Consider the following 26,537-nt stretch of genomic DNA (forward strand, 5'->3'; position numbering starts at 1 on the left):
TTCAAATGAAACTATTTCAGTAGAAAAACAATTCACATGTGAATATTGGGTAAGCCCTATAATTATGGTATCTACTGAATACCTAGGATCTAGTGAAGAAAAAGATTAATGAATGTATTCAGCTAAATGAGATAATCAGCTCTCCACAGAGACTTACGATTGATTTCCATGGCATAGACTGAATGGCATTCCAAATGAACAAAATAAGAAAGGAGGCAGGGAGAGAAGGAAAGAAAACAACAGAACAATATAAGGAAAACAGAAACCAAGAAAGATGATTGAAAATACAGTTATGTCACCAAGAAAAGATAAGCAACTTAAATGTTGTAACAGTGGAGACATATGGTTAGAAACAATGTCTTAGTTAAAACTGCATGGCATTCTGCCATTTCCTTTTCACATTGTGTTCTCCAAATGTTACACAAGGCAGCAAATTCATGATATTAAAATAAATCACAAAATGCTGATGGCAGATGATCATGTAAACTTACAAGATATTTCAGGCAACTAACAAAACTGGTGGTCACTACAAACACAAAGCAACTCAAACTTACCACACAAGATCACGCTGTCAGCTATTATGGAATATTTCCTCCTGATTTTTTATTATTATTTTAAGAATCACCCTGGCTTTGAGTCTGCCAGCTGTTCCTGTTGAATAGCTCTGTTTCCATTAATAGCCATGATACTGCTGTTATTAAAGTACAATATCATTAAAGCCCATTTTAATGGCAGTATGGATACTTGCTTGCCAACCCCTAAATGGTGAGCATAAGAAAAATCACGCTATTGAACAGCCAGTGTTCCCTATTGCTAACGAATATGTTGCTGTTGAATACCACTAATTTCTTGCCCATGGGCATCTTCTAAATGGAGTGAACTAGACTGAAAAGCTTCCTGGGCTGCATTAGGAAAGCAGTTACCAGCAAGTTGAGGAAGGTAGTTGTTCTCCTCTATTCAGCCCCGGTGAAAGCACATCTGGACTGGTGTGTCGAGTTCCAGTCTCCCCAGTACTGGAAAATATCCAGCAAAAGGCCACAGAAATGTTTAAGGTGACTGGAGCACCTGACAAATGAGGCAAGATGGGGAACTGGGACAATTTAGCCTGGAGAAGAGAAGGCTCAGGAGAGATCTTACCAAGGTGAGATTGCACCCAACAGTGGTGGGGAGTAAAGACGACAGCCAAACTCTTCCAATACATACTAAAGGAAGCCAGCTGCGTGTTTAACCATCTGTACAAATTTTGAATATTAACAAAAAACTATCAGTAACACAACAGTGTCTATCTCCTCTAAGATGGATTTTATTTTAATCTGTGCAGCTTTTGTGTAAGAAATGCTATTTCCACACCCATAGCTAATCAAGCAGCTTTCCTTTATTGTTCTGTTTTTCCAAAGATGTAGAAAAGAAGAATATAAGTGATTTATGAAACTGAAAGATATCTGGAAAGTAAATAGATGTATTAATATTAGTAAAAATGTATTAGCTTGTTGTTTGTGCTGTGAGCTGGAGATAAAAAGGTATGTATACTTTTGTCTCCCATATAAGGCATTTATTTTTTCCTTTTTCTGTTGGAATTGTCTATTAGTAAAACATTGGTTCACAGGAAAGTTTAAGAATGATCTCTATTGATTCCTGAAAGTAAACAGAACATTTAATACTGTTATACTCTCTGATAGGTGAGTATTCCAGACTATAACACTCTCACTGTTAACTGAATTGGGACATACAATGAGAGACAGGACATGCAGGTGGGGAACAATAAGTTCTTAGTTTCCTGAGTTTGTCACAAGACAAGAATAATCAATCATACAGACAAAACCACTCTAATTCCAAATTAAAAAACAACAACAACATTAATTTGGATCTGATCATCTGCCTCATAAACAGGAAACAGAATCTTACTATGAATTCTACTCTTACGGTCTATCTGGTCTGCGAACACCTCTCCATAGATCATCCAGTAGGGCATATAGAAGATGTTGCGAGCTAGTCTCCAAGAAGGCTCTTCATCTGGATGCAGGATAGCTTGGCGGGCTACTCCAAAACTCATTAGAACCACAAGCATGATGACCACAAAGTAGAGCATGTCAATCATCTGCAGGGAGACCATACAGAAGGGTTCTTATCATCACAAGCTAGTACAGTGGCATTGGCATGTCTGTTTGCCAACATGCAGCAAAATGATCAAGTCTCACACATTTTCCTAGATAATCTTCCTAATATTATTCTTTAACTACTCCTCATGAACTGAACATACATAAAAATACAGGAAAAAGTCTGAATCTATATTTAAAAAAAAGACTTAAAACAGTAAAAGGTTTGTTATCCCTATTCTCTTTTGTATCGTGTATCACACACAGCATTCCTATTCTGTGCTTCCAACACAGAGTTTTTCTGTGGTTGCAAAGACATGAAAATCATTGTTGTATCATTTGTCCACAACTGATGGTTTTGTGGATGATTCCTACATTTACAAGGCAATTTTTTTCACAGCCCTTATTCAGAGTCCTACACAGATGGAAAAACAACTTCAGGATTGTTATTTAAAATCAGAACTGAATTTTGTTTCCTACAAAGTTCTTAAATACATAACTTACTAACCATCTTTCCAATCATCATGACGTAAGGGCCCAGATACTTGTTCACACCAAAGATATCTAGTACTCTAATGTACCAGAAAATTATATCTACACAGTAAATCACTCTTCCATAACCCATGTAAGGCTGGTTCTGTAGGCGAAGAATTGCTCCTATCATAAATACTGAAATAGCCACCAGGTCAGTAATATTCCAGTATTCCTGGAGCCAAACTTTCACTTTTTGGCTCAGCTTTCCTGGCTCTGACATCAGAATCTAAAATAAAAAATTAACAAAGACATAATTAGGAGAAATGCCAAGCTACATTTCTGAAGTAACAGTCATGAAAAAAGAACAACCTTTTCACATTTAAGAGGTGGCTGGGACCCCCTCCCATTGCCAGCACAATTTGTCTTAAACAGCAATATCTTAAATGCCTAGTTGGAACATTTTCTTTTAATCTTTCTTTCTATTTTGGCTTAATTAAGCCTTTGTTGTTGTTGTTGGAACTTATCAATAACATTCAAACCTAAAGATTTACCCAGTAAGGGAAAGTTTTAGGATATGGGAATGGATCATAAATGAAACTCTCTCCAGTGATGGGCATTTTGGGACTCTGTGGATAAGACAATCTTATACCTCTACAAAAAAGCTTCATTTTGAAGATTATGTGATGTTAGTATGATCAGACTTTACCTCTCTTACTTTCTCTAAAGCCAGTGTCACAATGTAGGAGATGACAATCCATTCCTGGACTGATGGCCACCGTTCCATCCGCACCAAGATGATATAATTAAATAGCATCAAGTAACCCAGGTATGATATCTACAAAAAGGAAATCCTTCATGGACTTTTGTGACATTCATATTAACACTTATAAACACATTTTTTGAGGCTGTGTGTGACAGATTCAGGTGCTGAAGACTTACTTGTGCAAGGAAAAAGCTTTTCTTTTGTGAAGGAAGTGTGGTTGCTACAATGCTCACAATGCTCTTGCTACTACAGCTGTCGCGCACAGTGGCAGAGGCCATGGGCCTCCAGCAGATGGATATGATCCAGACAGCTGAATTATCTCATTCACTGAAATAAGCAGGACAATGCCAAAGCATTTTAAATCAGGCCCTTTGTGCCTGTGGCTTTTTAAATCTACAGCAATGTAATTCCTTTACACCATGAAACCATGCTGAATACTTATATTTGAAATTAAATGGGAATTTTCCTTTTAAATTATTATTACAGGCAGCAGAAAGATCAATATAGTGCTTTGTGATGATGTGCTGAAACTAAAAACCTACATAATATTATAGCATACTAGATATCAGAAGTCCTAACTTAGAATAAAAAAGAAACCAGTATCTTTCATGCAGGGCACACATGAAATTCATGAGCAGTAGCATGAATATTTATTTCTTTTTATTAAAGTTGAGTTTGGCACCAGGTAATTCTTGATGCACTAAAGAGAAAATGAGATAGTTGTAGTTTAGATTGCTTTTAATTATTTAAAAAGGAAAAAAGCATTAAGTCTTAGGGATCTGTGCTTCTGTTGAGGTTGCACTCACCTGAGCCTAACTTGACACAGTGAATGGCAAGCACTCAAACTGCAGCATTTCTTGTTGGGTATTAAAGTGCATTTCAAAGCAGAACAGGATCCAGAGGCCTTTAAAAAGCAAGGGAATCCAGTCTAGTGTGGACTGCGTGACTGGACTATGCAGCTTGCATGGTCTGGTGTATGTTTAGCTAGGCAGAGCCTCCTTCAAAGCGTGTAGGAGCTTTAGAGGGTGACAGCATAAGCTACAGTTACTCGTTCCGTTTCACTGTCTAAGCATTTTTCTCTGAATAAAAAGAGCGCTTTACTCATCAGATTCCATGAAAATCACTATTAAGTATGTATTATGTGGTTATTATTTTTACACTGCAATCCTTTCAGTTTCACAGGCATGAGAAAAACAATCACTGTCAGCTTAATCACCATGACTTACTGTGTAGAACCAAAATTTGACAATAGGTGCATTATAGAACTCATAGATCTTTGTTCCAATTGGAAGGCTGTTTTGTTTTTTATTTCCATTTTCTTCATCTCCTTTTCGGGAGCCTGTATCCACATTTGCATCCTGAAAAAAATGAAGTTGTCAGTTTTCACTGATACACATATTAAAAATAGCAGCTTTTCTCATTTATAATCCCAGCCAACTGTTAGCTTCAAAATGCCTCCTCTGAGCAACAGACCTCCAGTTGTCTTTTGTTAATATACAAAATCTCTCAGCTATAGTCAATCTATACAACTATACAGATATTTTACACACCCTGAGAATACATCCTATATACTTCCAAAACCCTTCACTGATTCTTCACAGAGGCAGTTGCGATTTTAACCTCAGTGACCTACAGCACAGAGAACTTAGAATACTGAGCACTCTTGAAGTGTTAGAACTTCCTGATAAGCTCCAGTACTGACCACATTTTCGTCCTCTTTTTCTTTGCCTTCTTCATTTTCTCTTGATGTCTGGAAAGAATAATCATCGTAACTGCGAAACTCTAGGAAAAGGATGGTAGGAGGGAAGAGAATCCCCATTATAACCTGTACAACAAGAAAGAATTCAACTCAGACTGCAATACTTGTTTAAACTAATAGTTTTCATAAAAAAAAGGCTAATCCCATTAAAAAATATTTTCTTTTGCATAGTATTCAAGATACTCTGCTATCCTTAGGCCTACAGAAGTAATAAATGTGTAGCACCTACATATTGTCAGTAAGCTATTGTATGAAAAGATGACACTGGAAGACTTTCCATCTCTATGAATATGCAGCATGTAAAAAATAAAAATAAAAATCTGTGCTTCAGTATTAGAGCTGAGCAGAGCAATTCCATGGAATGACATGGTGGCAGTGGGAGGAGGGCTTTAGATTTCTTATTGAACTTTATAGTTACTTTACTCAACTATTAGTTTTTAACAGTTAAAAAAAAACTTGTGAAAGGAAATTTTGCAGATAGTACCTGGAGAATTCTTTTACTGTACGAGAATGCAAAGATACAGAAACACAGGCATGAGTTGCCAAAGTACAGAAAAAGAGTAAGAGAAGAGAGGAATGCAGGTAACAAAACTAGAACATTAGCAGGTTGATTAATGCTTTGGAGAAAAGGGAAATCAATGAACAGATTTAGAAATCACCATGATGAAATCTGAAAGGCAGACTCAGGCCTGAAGATTTTAAATGGCTTTAAGTGGCAGATGCGGGAAAGTGGAAAGAAGTTGAAAATGACAGAGGGGGTGCAACGTGTGTGAGCGACCTCAGGAGCATGACCTGGGAAGGGTGGCAAGGCAGTCTGACATGGGGGGATTAAGAAAATAAGGAGTTGAGACTGAAGGCGGCATCATCATGATGGACCTTCATGTGGAGGATAGTATCTGCATTATATAATGAAGAAAATAATATATTCACCTAAAAATGCAGAAAAAAACAACAACACAAACACTGGTCTATTTACAATGTGATGAGACAATTGCACAGATTTCAATCTTGACTCTGTGTCTTCTGGTGCAACACTAGTAAGAACCTGTCCAAGTCTGGTTCCTTTTCTCTCTGTCTTCATTGTGTGGACCCCTAGAGATCTTTTTGCTTTTTTTCCAACTAGTTTTTAATTTGGGATTCATGTTTTAAATGAACAGATCTCAATATTTATTGAAAGCCACAACTTTGCTCTCAGGTTCCAATAACATTAAGCCTTCCATTGGTCATTGTCATGTCATTTTCCTTTGTCATGGGATAATGTTCCTTAGACTTCCTGAGTTTAGAAACAAAAAATAGGATATTCCACGCAGGCATGTTCTGAAACCATCTTTAATTAGTAAGCTAATTTGTTCTATGTATACACTATATATAAGTAGTAATATTTCCCTCATATCTTTGAGAGTAAATGCAGAACAGAAATACCTTAAGTCCTGGGTTTTTCCGCATACGTAGTCGCCCCATCCACATATCTGTTAAGAGCATCTGACTGCATGTGTGAGCAATGAAGTCCCTGTGTTTAGCTGCCACAGCCAACTTCAGGCAGGTAGAATTACTCCAATTTTTCAGTTCATAGGTCAGTAGTTTCATGGCAATCTGCTCATCATGTTTGTAGGACTGATCCAAGAGCTCAACTGCCAGCTGGCCAAAATCTCTGGAAGATGCAAGGTATGTCTAGTGAAGTCTGATTTAGCAATCAGTATTTGCTTGCATTTGGGATTTTCATTCTATTCATATAGGGTTATATGTTCCCATACACAAAGACAAGAACAACCGCGTCTTGAACTTGATTTGGGACAGTCTACAAAAATTCCAATCAAATTTTTAGTGTCTGCAGACTATTGGTATAAGCTTATACCAATAACATCTTTAGACCACTTTAACTATATCATCAGATAGCCCTTAATTTATGTGATCATATCTTGAAAATAACATTGTGAAATAAAACTAGCTGGTTTACAGAGAAAGAAGCTGAAGGAAGAATGCGTGCCATCGGAAAAAATGCAAGTCTTCTCCTTGCTAGTGCTGCCTTCAGACTCTGAGAACAAATTTTGACTTGTTTACTGTTGATAACTAGGCTCCAAGTCACATTCAATGAACCTACAGTCTAGAAATTAATTGTAATCTACTAAAAATCTAGCTTTTCAGCAGGTCCAACAACCCCCTCTATCAGGTAGACACATACTTTGCACCATGTCTACTAACTTTGAGTTGTTGTCCAGATCCTGAGAGATGTCATCCACTAGTTCACTCTCAGAAGACTCATGGGCCATAGATTTGTAGAGCTTACAGGCAACAAGTGCCTTGGCCATGGTTTCCTCTCCTCGTTGCCAAAGGAAGAGTGCCATCTTTTGCCGTTTCATCAGCACGGCCCATATCATAAGTTCATGAAATGGATACTGAAAGCGGCTGACTTCTGGGTCATCCACATCGATGTCAATCTCTTCCTCCTTTTTCTTCTTCTTCTTCTTCTTCCCTTTTGTGGGAGGCTCATCATCCTGGGAAGAAAAGAAGCTAAATTGTTCCTATCAATCTTTAATAGCTAATCTGACAATGGCACCATGCACAGGATGCATATTGAGAGGTTATGATATCATTGCTTTTTTTTGTTTTGTTTTGCTGAAGCAAATGATAAAAAAAACCTACAAAGAACATGTGAAAGAGCATGCACTGGGCTAGCACACATGTTAATGTTCTATTCAGAGAACCATTTCTTGCATGCTTAACTACAAGTCACCATTTAGGATAAGTACAGTAGAATCCTATTGTTCTGAAGCCATCACTTTACACTGCACCGTAAGTGGATCTCTACCACGTGTGTAATTGCACCAGTTGATTTCCAGTGAATTAATATTTAATACACTCTACTGCAGTGTAAATGGAGCTTTAGCAAACCTGAATTCACTGTGAACGTTCCACTCTAAGTTTTTATTTGGTATGTCTGTATCTATTCCAGAAGAACAGTGCTGCATATCTGACAGGTATCAAAGCAGTCTGCAGATTTACATACAGGTGGACAGAGTGGTTAACATGCAAACAGAAAAGACAGGCAGATAGTGTCCTTAAGAACAGCAAGATACTAAAGGGAGTGTTCACCTTTGAATAAGCAATCTCCTCTTATGTATGCTGGGCAAACGGAAGGTTTAAGTATCCCGTTTCTTAAAGGGATAGAGAGGATAGGCCATTACTACAGGAACCAACATGGAAGTAACTGAAGGGAAGTACTGACAATGAAGCAGGATCCTGAAGGGAGAAAAGCCATGATTGGGTAAATTAAGGTTTAAATAATGTAGGAAGAACATTGCATATATAGGTGTAGACAGAGATTATCATTATTGTAGGCCTTGATTCCAATCTCAGAATAGGATTGCAGGTAAAAGCAATTACCATCCTTCAGAATCAATTTCTGTTCATATAAGCAATCTCAGCCTAAAGCACTATTTTATGACAATTACAAACTTAAACCCAAATTCAGGGTTCAGCCTTATGCCCCAGGTTTCCAAAAAAACCTTCTTCAGTTCAACAATTAAGCATGCATTTCTCTTTCAGCAGTTCTAAGAACTGCAAGTGGTGACCCTGGTCTCTTACAGAAAATTTAGGGGTCCTTAACTGCATGAATAAATTGCACGCGAATAAATTGTAGAGCACCTTTGAAGCACAAAGCATAAAATCTCAAATGGAGCAACAAAAGTCAAGTACTCCTCATGCTCTGAAAGGCAAACTAAAACAAAACCCTGGGTAAGAAAGAAAGTGCCAAGGAGCCTAAACTTCTTGTTTTAAAGCTGCTAACACTGGAAGTGAAAATAAAAATTGGAGATGCATCAAATTACTGACCACTTCAGTAAAAGAAAAGTTCATTTTTCATTTCAACATTTTCTTTTAGAAAGAGGGAGTGAGCTACACCCACTATCAAGTGCAGAGAACGCTTCAGTTTGTGCCACATAAACCACTTCCCATTGGATGAAAGAGGAAAAATCAAAATTTGCATTTGGAGAAGCATTAAGTAATCCACATGTAATTAAAACTGATCAAACATGGTTGCACCTCTGAGTGGCTGAGCTTTTGGCTTTGATCCATCAGAAAATATGAAGTTGAGCACAAATTAAATTCAACTTGAACTTTTCTTTGTGGAGAAGAAAGCTTATCTGCTGGGGGAAACAGAAGCTTTCATGTGCAGGTAGAGTTCACATCAAATATAACGCTAGCAAAATGTACATGTATAGTGTTCAAATACTATCACAGCACTAACGAAGGCATACTTCATAGAGAAATGTCCTTAGCCTCTTCAGGTACATGTTCTCCTGCTATGTATAAGTACATTTTTCAGAAACAAAAGCAACTGTCTCCAGAACAAAGTGAGCATTTAGGCATCATCCCAGACTTGATCCTGATCAACTCAAAATTTCTGCAGACTGGCAGGTAATTGAGGCAGGTTTTGGACTGAAATTCTGGTTCAGTTCCATCTCATATTTACACACCATGGTGTCATCAATAGTAGCAAGGATCTTTTATAGTGGAAGACAGCACTTAACATGCCATAACACCTTGTTTTCTCATTCCACTTAAATGTTTTGTCTATGATAAAACCTCATTTGTGCATTAATTGTTACTTCATGGTTTAAAGAGATTTGACTATAAGCAGCACTGTTGGACTACACTCTCTCTTCAACATCATCGGTGTTCACATCTGAATGATTTAATCTACAGTACATTCCAGCATGAAATGTGTTATTACATAATAATGCTGAAAACTGCGTGTGGATTACCATGCAAAGCTTTAAGCAGCTATCAAGACCCTACCCATAAAAAAGTCCGAAGTATTTCATAGGCTGTTTGCAAAACACAAGATCCTCTCTAGTTACAATTTACTTTAAGCCATGGTAATAGTAAAAAAGCTAAGAGCAAGAACAGATTTGTACCAAGAAATGCACTGATAAAACCAGTATTTTACAATAAATCCAACTTACCTCCATCCCTAGTAGTTTAAGAGCTTTCGGCTGAATATTAAAATAGAAAAGAAAATTAGTTAGATGGGAGGCAAAATTCAAAGACCAAAAAATACCAGGGAAAAACACATTTTCATTAGAATTGCTCTTTTAAATAATTGTATCAATAATGGTGCAATTAATTAATCTGCCACTTAATTGTATTTGCAGGAAGGCAATGGGTTAGAAAAATGTTTTCCATCCTGCACCCAAGTGAAATATTTTGATTCAGACAAAATAATTAAATATAATTTAATAACGGACTACTTTGAAAATTAAAATCCTAACATGTTCATGTTCACAAAAAAAAGTCTAAGCAGACAAAGGGTAATGAACTGACAGGAAACGGTAAAAAAAAAAAAACAGGTCTTCAAACCTCTCATATTTTCCCATAAAAATATTCCTTCTGTTGTATTATGAAATCTCTGCTTTACATTTTCTGTAAAAGGCTTATTTGTAAGTTCAATCAGATAGTACTACACTATATAGAGATACACTATATCTTGGCTACGGAATAGTTTACTTGGGGTATGAGTGGCCTTCTGACCATCTGAAGCAATTGCTTTTTGTAATTACGTTAGGAAGCTTCACTTGATCTTCAAACCTGAACCAACCAAACAAATAAGTTAACAAAAAGAAGTATTCTACTTGCTCAGAACAGAATTTTTAACAAAGCAAGGCCTGTGCTTGATATTCTCAAAATTGATCCATAACAACAAAATGCTTTACTGAGACTATAGTGGTTTCTGCGGGATATGATTTATGCTCAGAGCAGTTCCTTAGAGGACTCATTTAATTACTTGGCAAATAGACATGGAAGTTTATTTTCTACAGTTTAGAGCTCAAGCTAAAAGGTCAAGCTACAGCTTAAAGTAGGAATAAGTACATATGCAGACAGGACAGATACAAATCCTCGGATTGTAAACTACTAAAATAGGAGGAAATTTACCTTCAGGTCAATGTATTCACCACCTTTTGGGCCTTTCTATCCTTTAACACGGATGTGTATAGGATTCTTATATAGCTTCACTATCAGAGTTTCAACATCAGTCTTACAGCACTTCTTTAGCATTGGACATGCAATGTTTCACAACGATAAAGGAACAAAGTACTACCTATTTTTACCATCAGTATGATGGCCACATCCAGAATTAACTCATTCTTACCCTTTTTGGTCCAAATAAATTATTATAAAGGGTCCGAAAACTTTTTCGAGTATAGTTGCAGCGATAAGCTCCACCCATGAGATATTCAAGTACAAGACCAATATCTATTAGGCTGATATGATAATCTGGTGGAAGATTTCCCTACCAAAAATAAGCAAAATAAAAAACAAAACAAAATAAGGACTTGGGATAAGAAAAGATAATATACATTAAATTGCCTGACTAGACATATCATTTCATGTTTATACTGGTACAGTGGTAATATTTGTAGCCACTGGTCTCAATCTCTCAATATTTGTAAAAAATTAATGATAACCGATTGATAACCAATTCACATCATGAAAATTTGAGGGCCATATTTTTTTTATTTTTTTTCCTGGCAGTATTTAGAGTTGAGGGCAGATTTTCATTTCTGATTTACTTGTACAACATGTCAGTGTCCATATAAGCACAAATTATTTGCAAGAGTTAAACTGGTGAAATTAAGTAACTTTGTACTGATCATTATTCATCCAGTATAAAAGCATGACTCACTTATTTTCACAGTGAGTGTCAGGCACACATTATATTTTATAGAAACTTGTATTGTGAAGTAATATTATCTACAGAGTTGACTACAATGCAGAATGATTTAGATTAATATGTAGCCCAGAATCAAAGAAAAAGACTGTAATTTCCACCATCACACTTAAGAACTTTATAGTTGCGTTAATTCTCCTAGAACCACAAGCTGAAAACTTTACTTCATTGCTCAGGCTACATCCTACAACATTAAATGCTTCTACAACGCCACTGAGTAGCTGCTACAATGAAAGAACTATAACCTAAGCAAACACATCACCTCCATGTTAACCCAACTGAATCCCCGAGACTGTCGCTGAGTGAGTGAGCCATGAAAATGCAATGAGAAGAGATAGACAGAAAGCAGAATGCAGAAGAGCATTAGTGACACTCAAAAAGACAAACACTGAATGAGATAAACTATGAAGTAGATCACTACAAATTACACATGAAGCCAGTACTGCATAATTCCCACACTCAAGCCTCCCCAGGATAAATGTGTTCTTTCCAAAAAGGAAGACCATTCATTGCAGTTACATTTTACTGAATAAAAACTCCAGAATCTCAAAGAGAGTAAATATCTAACAACAGGTTTTATAATTACCCTGTTAATGAACTAATTCATATGTCATGGAAACAATTAACATATATAGGACTTGTAGCACTTAAAAACAGAACAGATTTTCTCCCAAGGATTACTTGGGAGAAAAGTAACTGAATAACATAGAGGGAAACAAACAAAAGGGAAGAAATTATGTTCTGGGAAGTGGGGCGCCCAGTAAACTTAGCAAGCCTTTCCTTTCACTCCTCCTTTGTAACACCGCATTGGGAGCTTTTTGTGGAGAAGAAACAGTATCAAAATCTCAAATGATACAATATTAGGAGCTTTACTTTCCATTGCTTTTAAGTTACTAGTAATGCAATACAGCCATATCCAAATTAGACTGACACCGTTATTTACCCCAAGAAATTATCTGACTTTCCTTAACAGCTACCATCTCCATTTTAAATGTCTGTTTCCCCCCATGTTGTGCTTGCTTTTACAGTTGACTCATATTGTTAATGTAATCATGCAAACCTAGTGCAGCTGTTAAGCTTACCTTTTTCACATCTCTAACTAGCAAATGCAGTGTATTTGGAGGGCCCAATCTCTGAAACAGAAATTATTCACTGTCCATTAGAGCTTCAATAATTCATATTTTTCACAAACACAAATAGCCCTGTAAGAAGAACTTTAGGCAAGTACATACCATCACATTTTAAAGGGGTGAAAAGAAGGAACTGGGCTAAAGTGACAAACACAATATTAATCGAGAGTTGTATAGTCCCTTTCTTATAATGCTTTATGTGGTAGTTCAATGATCTTGATTCAAGTCACAGCAGTTTTTGGTACTGTCTGAATTTATGCTTTCCAGTGGGAGCCATAAGGGATTAGAGGACTAGACTTAAGTTATATGTTGTATGAGTGCTGCCCTGGACCACCTGCCACTTAAACGACAGTGAGAAAAACACTCTAGAAGTAGTCATGTTCTGGAAGAATTTGCCGTGGTTTGGGTAGGGAAGAACTTAAATAAAGAAGGCACGATGTCCTGCAGTTTGGGGAAAAACGTTTTGTTTTTCTGGGCCACAAAGAAAAATGATACTGACTTATTGGTTCTTTAAATGTTCTTAACTTGCATTTTAAACACGTCATTACATAACAAAGTATAACAGCTTCTAAAAGCTGCTACAATCTCAGTCATCAGGAATGTGCCTATGTAGGGAAACATCAGGACACTGTGTGTAATAGCAATGGCTCCCTCTACTGCTATCCAACTTCTCTGTACTGTCACAGCTCAGCTTTTTAGAGACCAGTTTTTGAAGCATGTATCAAAAGGAAAAGAGGAAAAAGGACATCCCTATACAGTAGCAAAGATATCACATGGCATTTTGTTACTCCTGCTCACTCACAGTATTATAAAGTTCTTCCAGTCGAGGAATAGTGAGGAAGTGTTGCATGTTAACTCCATTCTCAATGAGCAGCTTCACGAAGTCCACTCGATCCAGAACCAGTGCATCCAGCATAGCCTGCTCCAGAGAATTCACCTGAATTGCAGAATGGAGACCATGTGACTACACAAGCACAGATGATGTGGTTGGCCAACAACCACAAACATTTTCATTAGGAGTCCCCAAGTTCCCAAATACATTGATTAATCTCTAAGTGAGAAGGAATTTAGAAAATGACATTTTACCCTTGTGCAAATCAATACAGATGGTATAGCTTACAGGTGACTTTAGCAAATAAGACTATAGCTTTCCAGTCATCTAATTTAGTATTTTTATCTAAACCAGGCTTGCCATACTGGATATATTATGTGACAGACAAACTTACTTGCTTAACGTGGTAGGAAGAAGTTAAAATAAAAAAATAAAATGATACTATATACATTTAATAAGAGGTTGACATAATTTACCTGGTAACTCACTTATGTATCATCCACTCAACGTCACTCACAGAGAAAAGGTAACACATAATGCCTGCAAATCATTCAGGAAAAAGCACTTCCTTTTCCTTCAGCAACTCAACTTTTGGCTTTGGAAAATGGTCAGAAAGTCTAACAGATCTTCTCTTAGTATGGTCTAAAGGCTTAGAACCCATTGGGAGAGGGGAAAAGCCCTTGAGCAGCAATCCTTTAGACACATGAACTTGAATTTAGACAAAAAAAATGCTTTAACCTACTGGAAATGGAAAATGAAGCACTTAGACAAGGCAATGCTTTCATTTGATAAATAATGTATACAAAGGAGGATGATGTTCACTGATATCCTCATTTCCTTCTGACAAGTGCAGGGAAGAAGATTCAGCAGACAGGCACTGACTTGTACTGTTGTGGTGTGGCTGCATGTAGTGCACACTGGATGAGAAATGTTCCTGTCTCCAAGACTAAACAGCACCCCTGAACAATTCTATTGCTGATCCTACAGAAACGTGCAAATGAGTGTTCTGTAGAATAAAAATATTTGCCCTCTCTCTTTGTTCATGAGAATGGCTTAAGCACTTTAAACACTAGTAGTTTGGATTACTCAGTCTCTCATACAGTTTTACAAAAGGGTAAGTCCCACCTGCGTAAACTAATAGAAAGGCATACAAGGAGGTAAAAAAAAAATACTCTTGAGCAGTTTTAATACAAATACTTCCAACTCACCCAGTTAAGGAGTTCAAGCTTTCTTGGATCTGTTTCTTCTTCTGGCTCTTCTTTTGCTTTTCCTCCTTTTTTCTTCCCTTTTCCTTTCCCCCTGGCTGCTTTAGTCTGAGCTGCTGGAGATTTCTTTTCCTTCTCAGGGGCTGTACCCTCAGTAGCTGTAAGGCTTCCTAAAGGCTGTATTTAATAATGCACAAGTATTAGAAATCTCATTGATCATACAGTGATTATGTCACTGAATACACTCCTGTTGAACTCGCTTGCCAGTCACCTCTTTTCCTATGCAGTCAACTTAAAATTATCATTTCCTTAAGTACAAAGAACTTTGTGCTTTACCTTTTTTATTAAAAACTATTATCTCTAATGCAGTCAATAACACTGCAAGTCAAAGTAGTGAAGTAGATAGCCTGTGGTGGGATTTAACACAGAAGATTTCTCTCTCAAAACAAAATCAGTGTGAGGGGAATAGACAGTACTCAATCAGGAGACCCTTCAGCTTCTTTGCTCTCATGTAAAGCTTTAGTTTTTGAAATAAATAGCAGCAAGCAGGGTAGGAGCTGGATCAAAAGACAACAAAGATGTTGCATAATGCCAAAAAGTATCCATACTGCAGAGGCTGAAAAGGGGATGAAAGAAAGTCCCTAACTAGTTAATTTATGTTCTGCAAACAATATTTATGCTTATGCCTTTTCAGACACATCTACTCTTTGCTAATGCCTTCCTCTTTCTAACCTGCCTAGCCAAGACATGGAGGGACACATGCAAGTATTTTGAAACTACTTGTCTGTGACTTGGAGGCTTAAATTGCTCCAGCTAATGCTTAGGTTACACAACCTCCATGTACATGAAAACCAGATTAAAACCATCCGTGCTGTGCAGAGAAAACTAGAAAAGCAAGCCTATTTTTCTGTTGCTGTTGCTTTTCAACAAGGCTTGTTTCCTGTGTTTTTGTTCATCTTAAAAAGTCTTCTCTGCCTGGCTACCATGAAACCATTTGTGAGCCTCGATAAAATTGCATCTGCCACCTCACAGCATACGAAAGCTGAATCTTCACGACTGAAAGCAATCTTCATCAATTAGAAATTACAATGCATCAAAATTGGCTAACAGTTCCCACAAATTGTTGCACAGTATGATTATGAAATAGGACAAACAATAACTGGATTCAGTTCCTAGATGGTATTTCTGAATGTAAGTGCAATAATTGGGAGATTGGGGCATTCCCTCCAAAAAATATTTTATAGTAATAACACTTTATAATATTTAGGATCATTACATCTTCTCTGTATAAGCATCTTAATGAACCTTGAACACTAGAAACAACACATTACTATAAGTAAAGGAATAGAACAGCATGTACAGTTAGAACTTTAATGATACAGGCTTCTAAATTAAATAGATGTCAACATTATATACAGTATCCACATGAATAGCGTTCCTCTGAGAACCATTTTATTGTCTAGTTTCCAGAAAGACATCTAATTAACAAACTGCCTTGTACTTCACTCTGTCTCTCTCTTTCATGCTAGTTCCTCATGACACTTTATAGTAATTCGATAAAAGATGGTTCAATCAGTAGAGTAAAAAGCATCAATACAGTGCAACATAAAAGTGGCTTAAAGAGAGAATTTTAGTTACACCAATAAACAAAGGCACTGCACTGATTCACCATTGACTGCAACCAGTGCAGCACCAGTTCTAATATTTTGAGAGAGAAAATTCCATTTCAGGACCTAAAGTTTTACTAAGGTTCTGCTTCTTAGTTCATTTGGCACAGCACTGCCTACCAGAGGCCTGTTTCCAGCAATGGTTTCTTTTGGTCATCAGCATTAATCCAAACTGAGATTTTCACAGCTGTTAATGAAGTGAGACACACAATTCCTTCTAAGCAGCTCCATGAATTTCAGCTTTGCTGCATACTCTAACAGTTAGCTGGGGACTCTTAACAACTGCTAACACATAGCATTGAGACAGTCTGAAGTCCAGATTTTGTTTTTCCTTTCAAATCTCACATGGAATCTAACTTAAGGTTATTTTTCTGCTTGTTAGGAACTTGTTTTTCTTTTTTCACCGAGTTTAAATTATTGCTATTTTATTCAAGTGACAATGCAAAGAAGTTTCAAAACAAACAGGTGATTCTTAATGAATGAGATATCCATACATCAGCATCAGCTTGTCATAAACCAGAATTCAATACTTTTCCTCTTGCCAGTAAAATCCAGGGAGAGAATATGTGGCCACTTATTTTCAATTGTTAGCAAATAAGGTTAATGGTTGGACTTGATGATCTTAGAGGTCTTTTCCAACCTAAATGATTCTATGATTTTATGATAAATAATATGGTGAGGAAAACTCTGTCTTACTGGCCAGTGGTGTCCGAAGACAAAGATTTGGCTGCGTGCAATGTCAACACGATTCCAGGCCAAAGCCAAGCTGAGCTGGTCTGGAGCAGATGCATTGGTACCTAAAGAGAAACACACACCAATATTTGGTATTTCATGCACAACGAAACAAGGTTGGATAACATTCTGCAATTCACTTCCCCAAGAATTAGAAAACAACAGGCCTGACTCCATAGCCTATTACCATAAGAATGATTCTACTAGAAAGTAGTAGATGCATCAAACCAATTTATAACATCTTCCATTTGACCCCATAATCCTAATTTCAAAAGGATTAACCAGACCATCTCCCTGTTTCCCTTACAGCTCCCATTTTGTCTTTATATTTTGTTGCTAAAGATAGACATTAAACTCTCCTAATAGACTCCTCCTCTCAGCTCCATTGGCAGATGCCGTATATATGATTAAAATAATTCCTCTCTTTTGTCTCTTACGTAGCATTAGGGACACCAGCGTTCCCATATTGAGACTGTTATCAACTACTATAAATATGCAGACAGAAAACAGATGTTGTTTCAGCAAACATAACAGGCTCAAAATAAATTGGTAGCTAATCCTAAATTTGCCCTAAGGCTTAAAGAGCACAATCTGAGGTCTGAAAAAATCTACACTGCCTTTTAATCTTCCCACCATTTCTTCTAGCTTTATTAATATATGCCAGAATTGCAATAAGATGTGTTGAAATATCAATACAGCTGTTGCAGCATTCCCATTCCAGGCCTTCAGGTCAGGGAAGCCACACAAAATTTTCTATCTATTTGAGCTAATCTGAATTTTAAGTCAAGGATTTTCAAGCTAGTACTTGGAGCCCAAGCAAATAAAACAGACTTCAATATTAAGAGTGAACCTCAGGCAGTGTATAGGACTGTCTTTAGGGGATCAAATTGTGCATCCTTCCTTGAAAACCCACCTTTGAGGAGAGCAGTTAAGATAGACATCTCAATGTCCTGTTGCCCTTCAGACCCCATACGGAACACAGTGATCTAAAGGACAGCATTAAACCAAACACACAGAATTACAGCACATGGAAGAGAGACACTAAACATGTAAATACAAAAAAAGAGCAGAATGCTGAAGCTTTATTATTTTCTAAGGCTTGAAAATTTTCAAAATATACAGTTCCACTATTTTTTTTCTTTGAAATTGCAATTTTACAGTAACATTGAATTAAACTTTTTCAATAAGGTTATTGTAAAAAATCCTTTTATTGGTAAATGTGGCAAGCATGATGAAATTCTTCACCAAATCTCTGAATTTTCACAAGTGGAGACAAAACTGTCATACTGAACAAATAATTTTCTCAAAGTTCTACTACATTCCAGTAGTACTGGAAATGCCAGCTTGGAAATGGAAACACTGCTTACCTGAGAAAACTATCATAGCATTAATTTTATTGACTATAATACTCAAATATTTCTGAGTTCTGTGATATGCTGCACATTGACAAACAAAAATCCAGAAACAACTAATAAGAAAAAGCAATTATTTCTAGTCATGTTTGCTTAGTTGAGTCCATTACAGTTCACTCCCTTTAAAAACAGTAATTCATATAAAACTTAGCCACTGAAGGAACTAAATATTAAACAATCAGAAATACAGAAGCAGAATAACCTAATATTCTATGTTAATTAAATTAATTCTAAATACAGGCAAAAAGTAAAAAATCCTTCCTTTTCAAAAAACATTGGTTCATAGTAGATGCCAGTATTACATACTGGGAATGGCAATCTTCTTGAAAGCTTGAATAGATTTGGCACACACATGAAGATAAACGTTTGCCACAGTGACATCAGGAGAGAAAAGAAGTAAAGGAAAAGTTATATTAATGAACAAAAAAGCAGACAATATTATCAAATGTAAATCATAAGCCTGCTTCAGTTGGTGTCTGAATTTTGCTGAGTAGACCAGGCCTGCTCTGATGAACATTTTAAAATTTGCAGCAGTTTGGCTACAGCAGCTATTGGCTCTCCTTTCTCAATCAATTCTTCTAAGAAGGCTGGCTCTTACAGTCAGCTTAGCATAATGATGCTTACTATCAACGTGACTTCTGATGAAGACATAAGTAGGGAAGCAATCTTGGCACCATGTAAATATATCAATAGTATATTTACATTACTCAGACAATCTAAAGATTTCATATTTGGAACCCTTAAGAAAGGCTTTATATAATAATCAGCAGAGCTAATCAATGCTAATCAAACTTCTGAATGCATAAGTAAAATATGAACAGATGGACGTCTATTTGATTGTAGCACAGAGTTGCGTTACTAGAAAATGCAATATTTGTCATATTCTATTCCAAGTGGCATTTGCACCTGGATTAATCTTTAGAGAATTTAGTTTTGACAAATGTATCCTGCAAAATTGCATGATCTGGCTTTTATGAACCCAAGAATTTAGTAGTATCAAAATATGATCAAAATCAAGGAACAGAGATAAAATTCAAATGGACCTTCTCTTGCAAAAATTCCCCCCATGCTGAAGAGAATACAGCATCAGATGTAATGAACCTTGGTGAGAAAAACACTGGGGAGAACTGGGGAAGAAGGGAAACACAATTAGAACAGACTGCTCTGACACTGTACAGGATATGGGAAATCACTTACTGACATTTAAGAGCTTTGTTACCTTGAAATGTATAGATATCTAAGCAAGTATCCCTTGGCAGCTGAAATGAACATTACAAAGAAAAGCTGGAGAGTATGAGACAATACCAAGCATAATCTAGGGAGAAATGACAGCTTTATGAAGAGAGCGGAGAACATGAGACTGGTAGAAAGTCTGCAAAGAACCTGGTGATTGCTTGATACAAATTCCCACCCCAATCCTATGTCATTTCAGTTGTCATAGAACAGCTTCCTGGAAGGGGTCAAGAATGGCTTTGTAGATTAATCCTGAGAGAACCTGATCGTGTTTTTTTCATGTGTTTCTTAACTCAGCTAACAGACACCCCACTGAAAAGAGTATGAACTATAAGGAATGCTGCATTCAGTCCTACCGGTTTATTGAAAATTGTAAAGAAAAAAAATCACATTATCTTTAGGGACAGTATTAAACTTGGAAAGAAATCAGTTAATGGTTTGTTTCTGAGCTGACCAGAGATAGAAAGCATGGGCCCTGTGGAAGGAAAACATACTTAGATACAAGGGAGCATGAAATACCATTTCCCAAAGAAGTTATAAAAATCTCTATTGTCTCAGCTTCATGAGAAAAGTTATATTAATTAATTCTAATATTTTCTTTATAGTTGCTTGTGCTATAGGCATCACTCCTCAGTAACAGAATTAGGCATCTCAAAGAATTAAACTGCCCAACATTTCATGCTTAAATTCAATAGCAGGTTGTTTGTCTGATTCCTGAAACATCTGAGTCTGAGAAGGCTGTGGTAATTCTCTCCTGTTTCTATCTATAGAAATATGTAACTTTTTTTTTTTTAGAAAAAGATAAAAACACCAGCTATACCAGTTCCAGTTGTAATAAAAAAAATCCATTATACTATTCACGTGCTATTAAAGCACTTGCTTAAGGTTTGTATAAAGGCATGAAATGGAATTCTACCAGGACTCAAGGGAGAGGTCATATTGACATTTATTCACCAATTAGTCAAAGGAAAACACTCAAAGACTCACTTCGCCTGTAAAGGCACAGGCACAGTGAACACTATTTCCATGCTTACAGATGACAGATGTGAATACTGAAGATTTTCTTTTCCTGAGTGCACTTTTTTCTGCAGCTGGGTTACTGGCAGGAGTCTAAGTGGTACAGTACATAGTGGCTACAGTACAGACCTGCAGCAAACCAGGATCAAGCACAACTGGGATCTTCAGGAACACTTCATGTTTCAATTGCTTTTAAAGACTCAAATAGCCCATTTTATTGGCATGAAATCCTTCTAAAAAGTAGCTACAGTAGAGGACCACAGCTGTACTGATGTACCCTAAACACTTACTGCTCCTAGGAATCCTTTTTTCAGTGGTCTTTCCTCTCCTTTCTGAAGCTGATGCTTTTTTAATGCATTAATCTAAGGGTCTTAGTCTGCCTTTTGGAAGTCTATACTTGGTCTCATAGAAAAAGACTCCTATCACCTAACACAGGAAAAGAATCTGAAATTGGTTTCAAAGGCTTTCCCGAAGATGAAATCCCTTTCTAAGTCCAGGTGTCCAGGTTTATGAATGAGTGATTGTGTATATTTATGAGCCTATATGAAGGAAAAAAAAGGTTAAAATGTAGCCCTGTGAGAATGACACTTTAAAGTACTTTACAAAGATCGGTCAAGGAAATTATCTTTGTGAATTACTTTTATAACACTTACAAGTTCCTTTTTTTTCATGCATTCCATAAGAATGATGAACAGCTGATGAGCTTGATTCCTGCTGTAGTTGAAGGTTTTCTGGATTGTAACTAGTAGCTGGTCCCTGAGGGATTCACTTATTACCCTAAATGAAAAAGGAGACATAAAACATTGCCAGAATTAATACATGTTAGGAAGGTCTACTGCTTGAGAAATATTTTTTCATGCACTAGTGCAGTGACTTGATTTTGAAAATAAATGAAAACACATAGGATCTCTGCATTCAGTATGGGTAAGGCTGAGGATTTCATGAAAAATTAACAGTAATCAGGAGATTTATACCCAGACTGGCACTTATGCATCTCAGCACCTCAATATTGATTTAAAAATCAGCAGCGAACTTGAACCATCATTTTGCCCATGAATATCATATCTGTATTATAAGGTAGCTCTTATTCTTCCTGTGCATGTATATATACACTTTTGTTAAGAAGTTCAGCCTTCAGCAGTACACTTAACTGGACCCCTTCCTTTGTCTCTAAACACTGCAAGTCCCTTTAAGTATAGCCGGAAAACCCAAACTATTTCACACTACTGGTATGTCACCTTGGTTACTCTTTACTTCTTAAACATAGAATTTATTTGCTAGAGTATGTGAAACCTTGTAATACCAACTGGGAAACACACAAAACAAAGGTGATTAAAAAAAATAGATTGAAAACATTGCAGAAAAGGTCAGAAATGTTTGATCTCACAAAACAGTCTGAAATAGAGCCCTTCAATCTCACTCATTTCCTAATAAAACACATGTATTTTCAGATGATAGCAAACAACACCAGAAGGCATTCAAAGCAATGACACAGCCGAGCCTGCCAAGTGCAGTAAAATTCAAAGTTCATTGTTAAAAATGATTCTTTGTAATGTGACAGAAGGGATGCCAGAAACTTCTCATTACAGACTTGCCTTACCAGGTGAACACATTTATCTCATCATCATTATTAGAAAGGAAAACTGGACACCTCATCATGTGTACTGGGAAAGAAAGTCATGCAGTGAGCAGATCTTGTACAGATTGATCCTAATAAGCTCTTTCAGTTACCTGTGAGCTGATGGGAAGGATGGATAAGAAAAAGAAAAAAAAGAAGCAGGCAAGTTTGATCTAAGCTAAGGAGGCTTGTTCAACAGAGAGAAAGGTGTTGAATCATAAATAGCTGGTAGGATTAAAGCTGTACTATATGCGTACATCCAGCAGAGCTGTTTTTCCAATTCAGTGCATGACATCTGCACTGATCAACAGTAATAGTTGTCTGCTTAATATTTCATCCAGTCTAAGTTTCAGTTAAAAAATTGAAAGTATGTCTCTGTCAAAGAAACAGAGACGGTTTCTTCAGAGTAACGAGGGTGTGCTGTACCCTAGTGAAGAAAATACATTACATTTTTGCCTGAATCTTAATATCAGGATTCTATATTCAGTAGCAACAGTGGAAATTGGGAACACGTTCATTTGACTGGGAGAAGCGATACTGAAATTAAAAAATGCAATACTCTGCTTCCACTTGGAGTATTTGTTAGGAGAGAGCTTTTACTCTGCAATGCAATGAGCTTTCTGCTGCAAATACAGGTTTTGAATCTTCTTTAAACAGACTGTATTCTACCAACCAAAAGGACAGACAGCCAATCATAAAAATCACAAATTCCAGAAAACACTTCAGTAGAAGCAACTGTTACAGCAGATAGGAGGGCTGTGAAGCAGAACGTTCCAGACAACATCCTGTGGCACCAAGCAGCACTAACTGCCATGAACAACTGTCAAAGAAGCAAGAAACAGAAAGGAAGAAAGCCCAACATCTCTTCAGTTGGTCTGGCAATCTTGGAGCACCAATGTCATTCATACAACACAGTAAGCGCAGGCAATACACATTTTGAAAATATGTGAACTAATTAACCACAGTCCCGGCCTGAGAAAAGGCCAGTTCTTGGGAACCACTTGTTTTCTCACTTTTAAAGCACCCAACCCAGCAGCAAGTATAGTGCAGCAAACTTTGATGGAGCTTGTATGACAGTGTATTATTGCACTGAGACCAAGCTTATTTTAATGGACCATCAAACACATTCCAAGTGCTAACAAATTCCACTCATTAACACCAGGCCTAAGAACAAACAGGCACCAAAAGCTGACTACCAGCAGAATACTTCTGTTAGAAGCATTTTGTCCCTGAGCTTTGTTTTCATGAAGCTTTTAGAAAAGCAAGGCATTGTGCCCCCTGAGCAAGATGTAGCTTTGGTGAAGATCTCACAGTCTTACCCTCCTTCTTCTGAATACTTGTGTGCAAATGACAGAATATCAGATGCTCGTCCACTACCATCACATATCACAACAGGAAGAGGAGGTTCTTCTCGTAGACACTCCAGGACAATGGAAATAACATTAGGACCACCTTCCACGATAAGTCCAACAACAGGAACACCTTGTCCCAGCCCTGTAAAAACAGAACAGAAACAAAAAAGAAGCGTCAATAAAACTAAGTTTAAGAGGTTGATATGTTAGGAAGGGATATGATTTGGAGAGATATTTACAGAAAGATGTCCGTACACCGTTTCATAACCCCAAATAGAAAAGTGTAAGATATCTCTTTGCCCTTGTAGTTTAACCTGGTGGGAAGCTAAGTACCATGTAGACATTTGCTCACTTTCTGCCAGTGGCATGAGGGAGAGAACTGGGGGAAACAAAGTAAAACTCATGAGTTGAGATAAAGACAATTTAATAGGAATGAAAATGGAAAAAATACAAAAAACAAGTGATGGATAACACAGTTGCTCACAACCAGCTAGTCCCCAAACAACAGCAGCTCCTCTGGCCAACTCCCCCAGTTTTATGGTTGAACATAACATCATACAGTGTGGAAAATCCCTTTGGACAACTTGGGTCAGCTGTCCTGGTTCTGTCCCCTCCCACCTCCTTATGTACCCCCAGCCTCCTTGCTGGTAGGGCAGTATGAGAAACTGAAAAGTCCTTGACTTAGTGACTGAAACATCATTGTGTTATCAACATTATTTTCTTCCTAAATCCAAAACATGGAACCATACCAGCCACTATAAGGAAAATTAACTGAAATGTTTGTCATCTTTTTCAATAGACACCATACAGAGATAAAACACCTAAACATGATTCTGCTAACTTCATTATCTTCACTGTGACTTAGATGGCTCCTAAACCACTGTGCCTTTGATGCTTTAAGTCTTCATTGGTTACCTACAGGAAGTCTTCAGTAAGGTGACATACACCTATGCTTTCTCATAAGATAAAAAATAGGAATTCAGTCTCTTTATCATGAAGCTGAAATGGCTGGCCGATGGAAAATACGACAGCTGAGCATCCCTTTGCTGTCCCTGCCTCACTGTGATCTCCAGGCATAGGATGACAAAGGGAAGCCCACAGGTCACAGGGTCTCAGTAGCCTCGGTCACGAGATCACTTGGGGAAATGAGGGACAAAACATTACCTGAAGGCTGACTAATCACACTATTATAAGCATTTGAATTCAGTTCTTAATCTGTAAAAATGACCAGTGTTTCGTAAAGATGTACTTTTTTTGTACAGCTGAGTTCGCATTTTTAGCCTTCATTCCTTTCTGAAGAACAGGAACATCATGAACAGTAACAGCAGAAGCTTCCTGACATCCTCCTGTCAGTATACCCCAGTTCTGATAAGGAGGAGTCACAGAGCCTGGGCTGGCCTCTGTGTCCATGAAATCCTTAGTGATTCCTGCTGAGATTTCCAGAAGAGGTGCCTGCGCTTGAAGTGACTAAAAAGAAACAACACAACTCCCTACATGTTGTTACTGGTAAGTGTACTGCAAAGCTTCACAGAACTCAACATTTCTACATGTATTCCCAACTAAGCCCCTCTTGCAACAAGTATCACCAAACACTACTTAACGGAGAACCAATATTCCCAGCCCCAAGTGGTATTAAAAGAAATTATACAGAATATCTTGCCTCTGGGCCCTGACTTCCTTATCTTCCAAGCCAGTGCTCTTTTATAATGTTACAACTCTCCCAGCATTTCTGCAGATGACAAAGACGAAAAAAGCAAAGCCATGTTAGCCATTTCGAATGTCTGTCCATGGGCAACAGTGTGTGACACTGTCTCCATGCTCAAAGGCAATAGGCATTATTTTAGTGAATTTAATTTCTTAAGCTAACTGTAAGCAAAAAGCAGTATTTGAAGACTTTCCAGAATGCTTAGATACCTTTTGGCAGATCTCTAAATGCATCTTTAGTCTTTAAACAGCTCTCTACTTCACTTTTCTGCTCTACCGTAAAGAGCACTTAAACCCTATTAGAGACTTTTATACAGTCCAAATGCAATTGGCATTCTGAATGTTTTGTTTTTCTTATTTTTATAGGCATACACAGCTTCTAAGGACATCTCTCAGAAGTCAGAAAGCCAGCCGGTGGAACTGATGTTTATTTTCCCACACTTTTTCATTAAAGTCCAGAATCCAAGACTAGTATATTTTTTGACTGTTTTTAATTTTTTTTTTTAACTTGCTGGAAAGCCACAGTTACTAGCATTTCTTATTTATTTAGTACTTTTTAAAAAGTGTTTTTTCCTCAGAAGTTTTAATGAAAAATGTCTTTTAAAATATCTATTTTTTTTCCTAAATAATGACAAAAACAAATCTCGAAAGGTGCTTTAGAGAGGATGTAACAACTAGCAAAAAATTTAAAACTGCATGGAACTCTAAATATAAAAGCACTGATGAGAAATTATCTCAGTAATTGCTTCAATAAAAATCAAAATTCAAACCGAGTTTATCTGGAAGATCACAGACTTTTGAGTGTGATATTTTAAA

The 26,537-nt window shown here is 37.1% G+C and overlaps 1 protein-coding gene and 1 long non-coding RNA gene across 2 annotated transcripts in view; one reads left to right on the forward strand and one right to left on the reverse strand.

Annotated features, from left to right (window-relative positions):
- The window catches only part of TRPM1 (transient receptor potential cation channel subfamily M member 1), a 139,016-nt gene that overhangs the window by 10,236 nt on the left and 102,243 nt on the right, over positions 1–26,537 (reverse strand). The window contains exons 15-31 of the mRNA XM_035336012.1: positions 23,985–24,159; positions 21,701–21,824; positions 18,299–18,371; positions 17,350–17,450; positions 14,990–15,163; positions 13,752–13,886; positions 12,902–12,952; positions 11,241–11,381; positions 10,057–10,086; positions 7,295–7,587; positions 6,515–6,743; positions 5,036–5,158; positions 4,560–4,691; positions 3,277–3,405; positions 2,605–2,856; positions 1,906–2,098; positions 158–178 (exon numbers count right to left, since the gene is read on the reverse strand). Of these exons, the coding sequence (XP_035191903.1) occupies positions 158–178; positions 1,906–2,098; positions 2,605–2,856; positions 3,277–3,405; positions 4,560–4,691; positions 5,036–5,158; positions 6,515–6,743; positions 7,295–7,587; positions 10,057–10,086; positions 11,241–11,381; positions 12,902–12,952; positions 13,752–13,886; positions 14,990–15,163; positions 17,350–17,450; positions 18,299–18,371; positions 21,701–21,824; positions 23,985–24,159 (2,376 nt within the window). The remainder of the gene's footprint in view (positions 1–157; positions 179–1,905; positions 2,099–2,604; positions 2,857–3,276; positions 3,406–4,559; positions 4,692–5,035; positions 5,159–6,514; positions 6,744–7,294; positions 7,588–10,056; positions 10,087–11,240; positions 11,382–12,901; positions 12,953–13,751; positions 13,887–14,989; positions 15,164–17,349; positions 17,451–18,298; positions 18,372–21,700; positions 21,825–23,984; positions 24,160–26,537) is intronic.
- Positions 6–26,192, forward strand: LOC118172243. The gene is made up of 4 exons (XR_004753602.1): positions 6–49; positions 3,297–3,396; positions 25,317–25,523; positions 26,088–26,192. It is a non-coding gene; the product is annotated as an uncharacterized LOC118172243 (long non-coding RNA).

The sequence above is a fragment of the Oxyura jamaicensis genome, chromosome 10 (assembly GCF_011077185.1).
Source record: "Oxyura jamaicensis isolate SHBP4307 breed ruddy duck chromosome 10, BPBGC_Ojam_1.0, whole genome shotgun sequence".
Classification (NCBI taxonomy): domain Eukaryota; kingdom Metazoa; phylum Chordata; class Aves; order Anseriformes; family Anatidae; genus Oxyura; species Oxyura jamaicensis.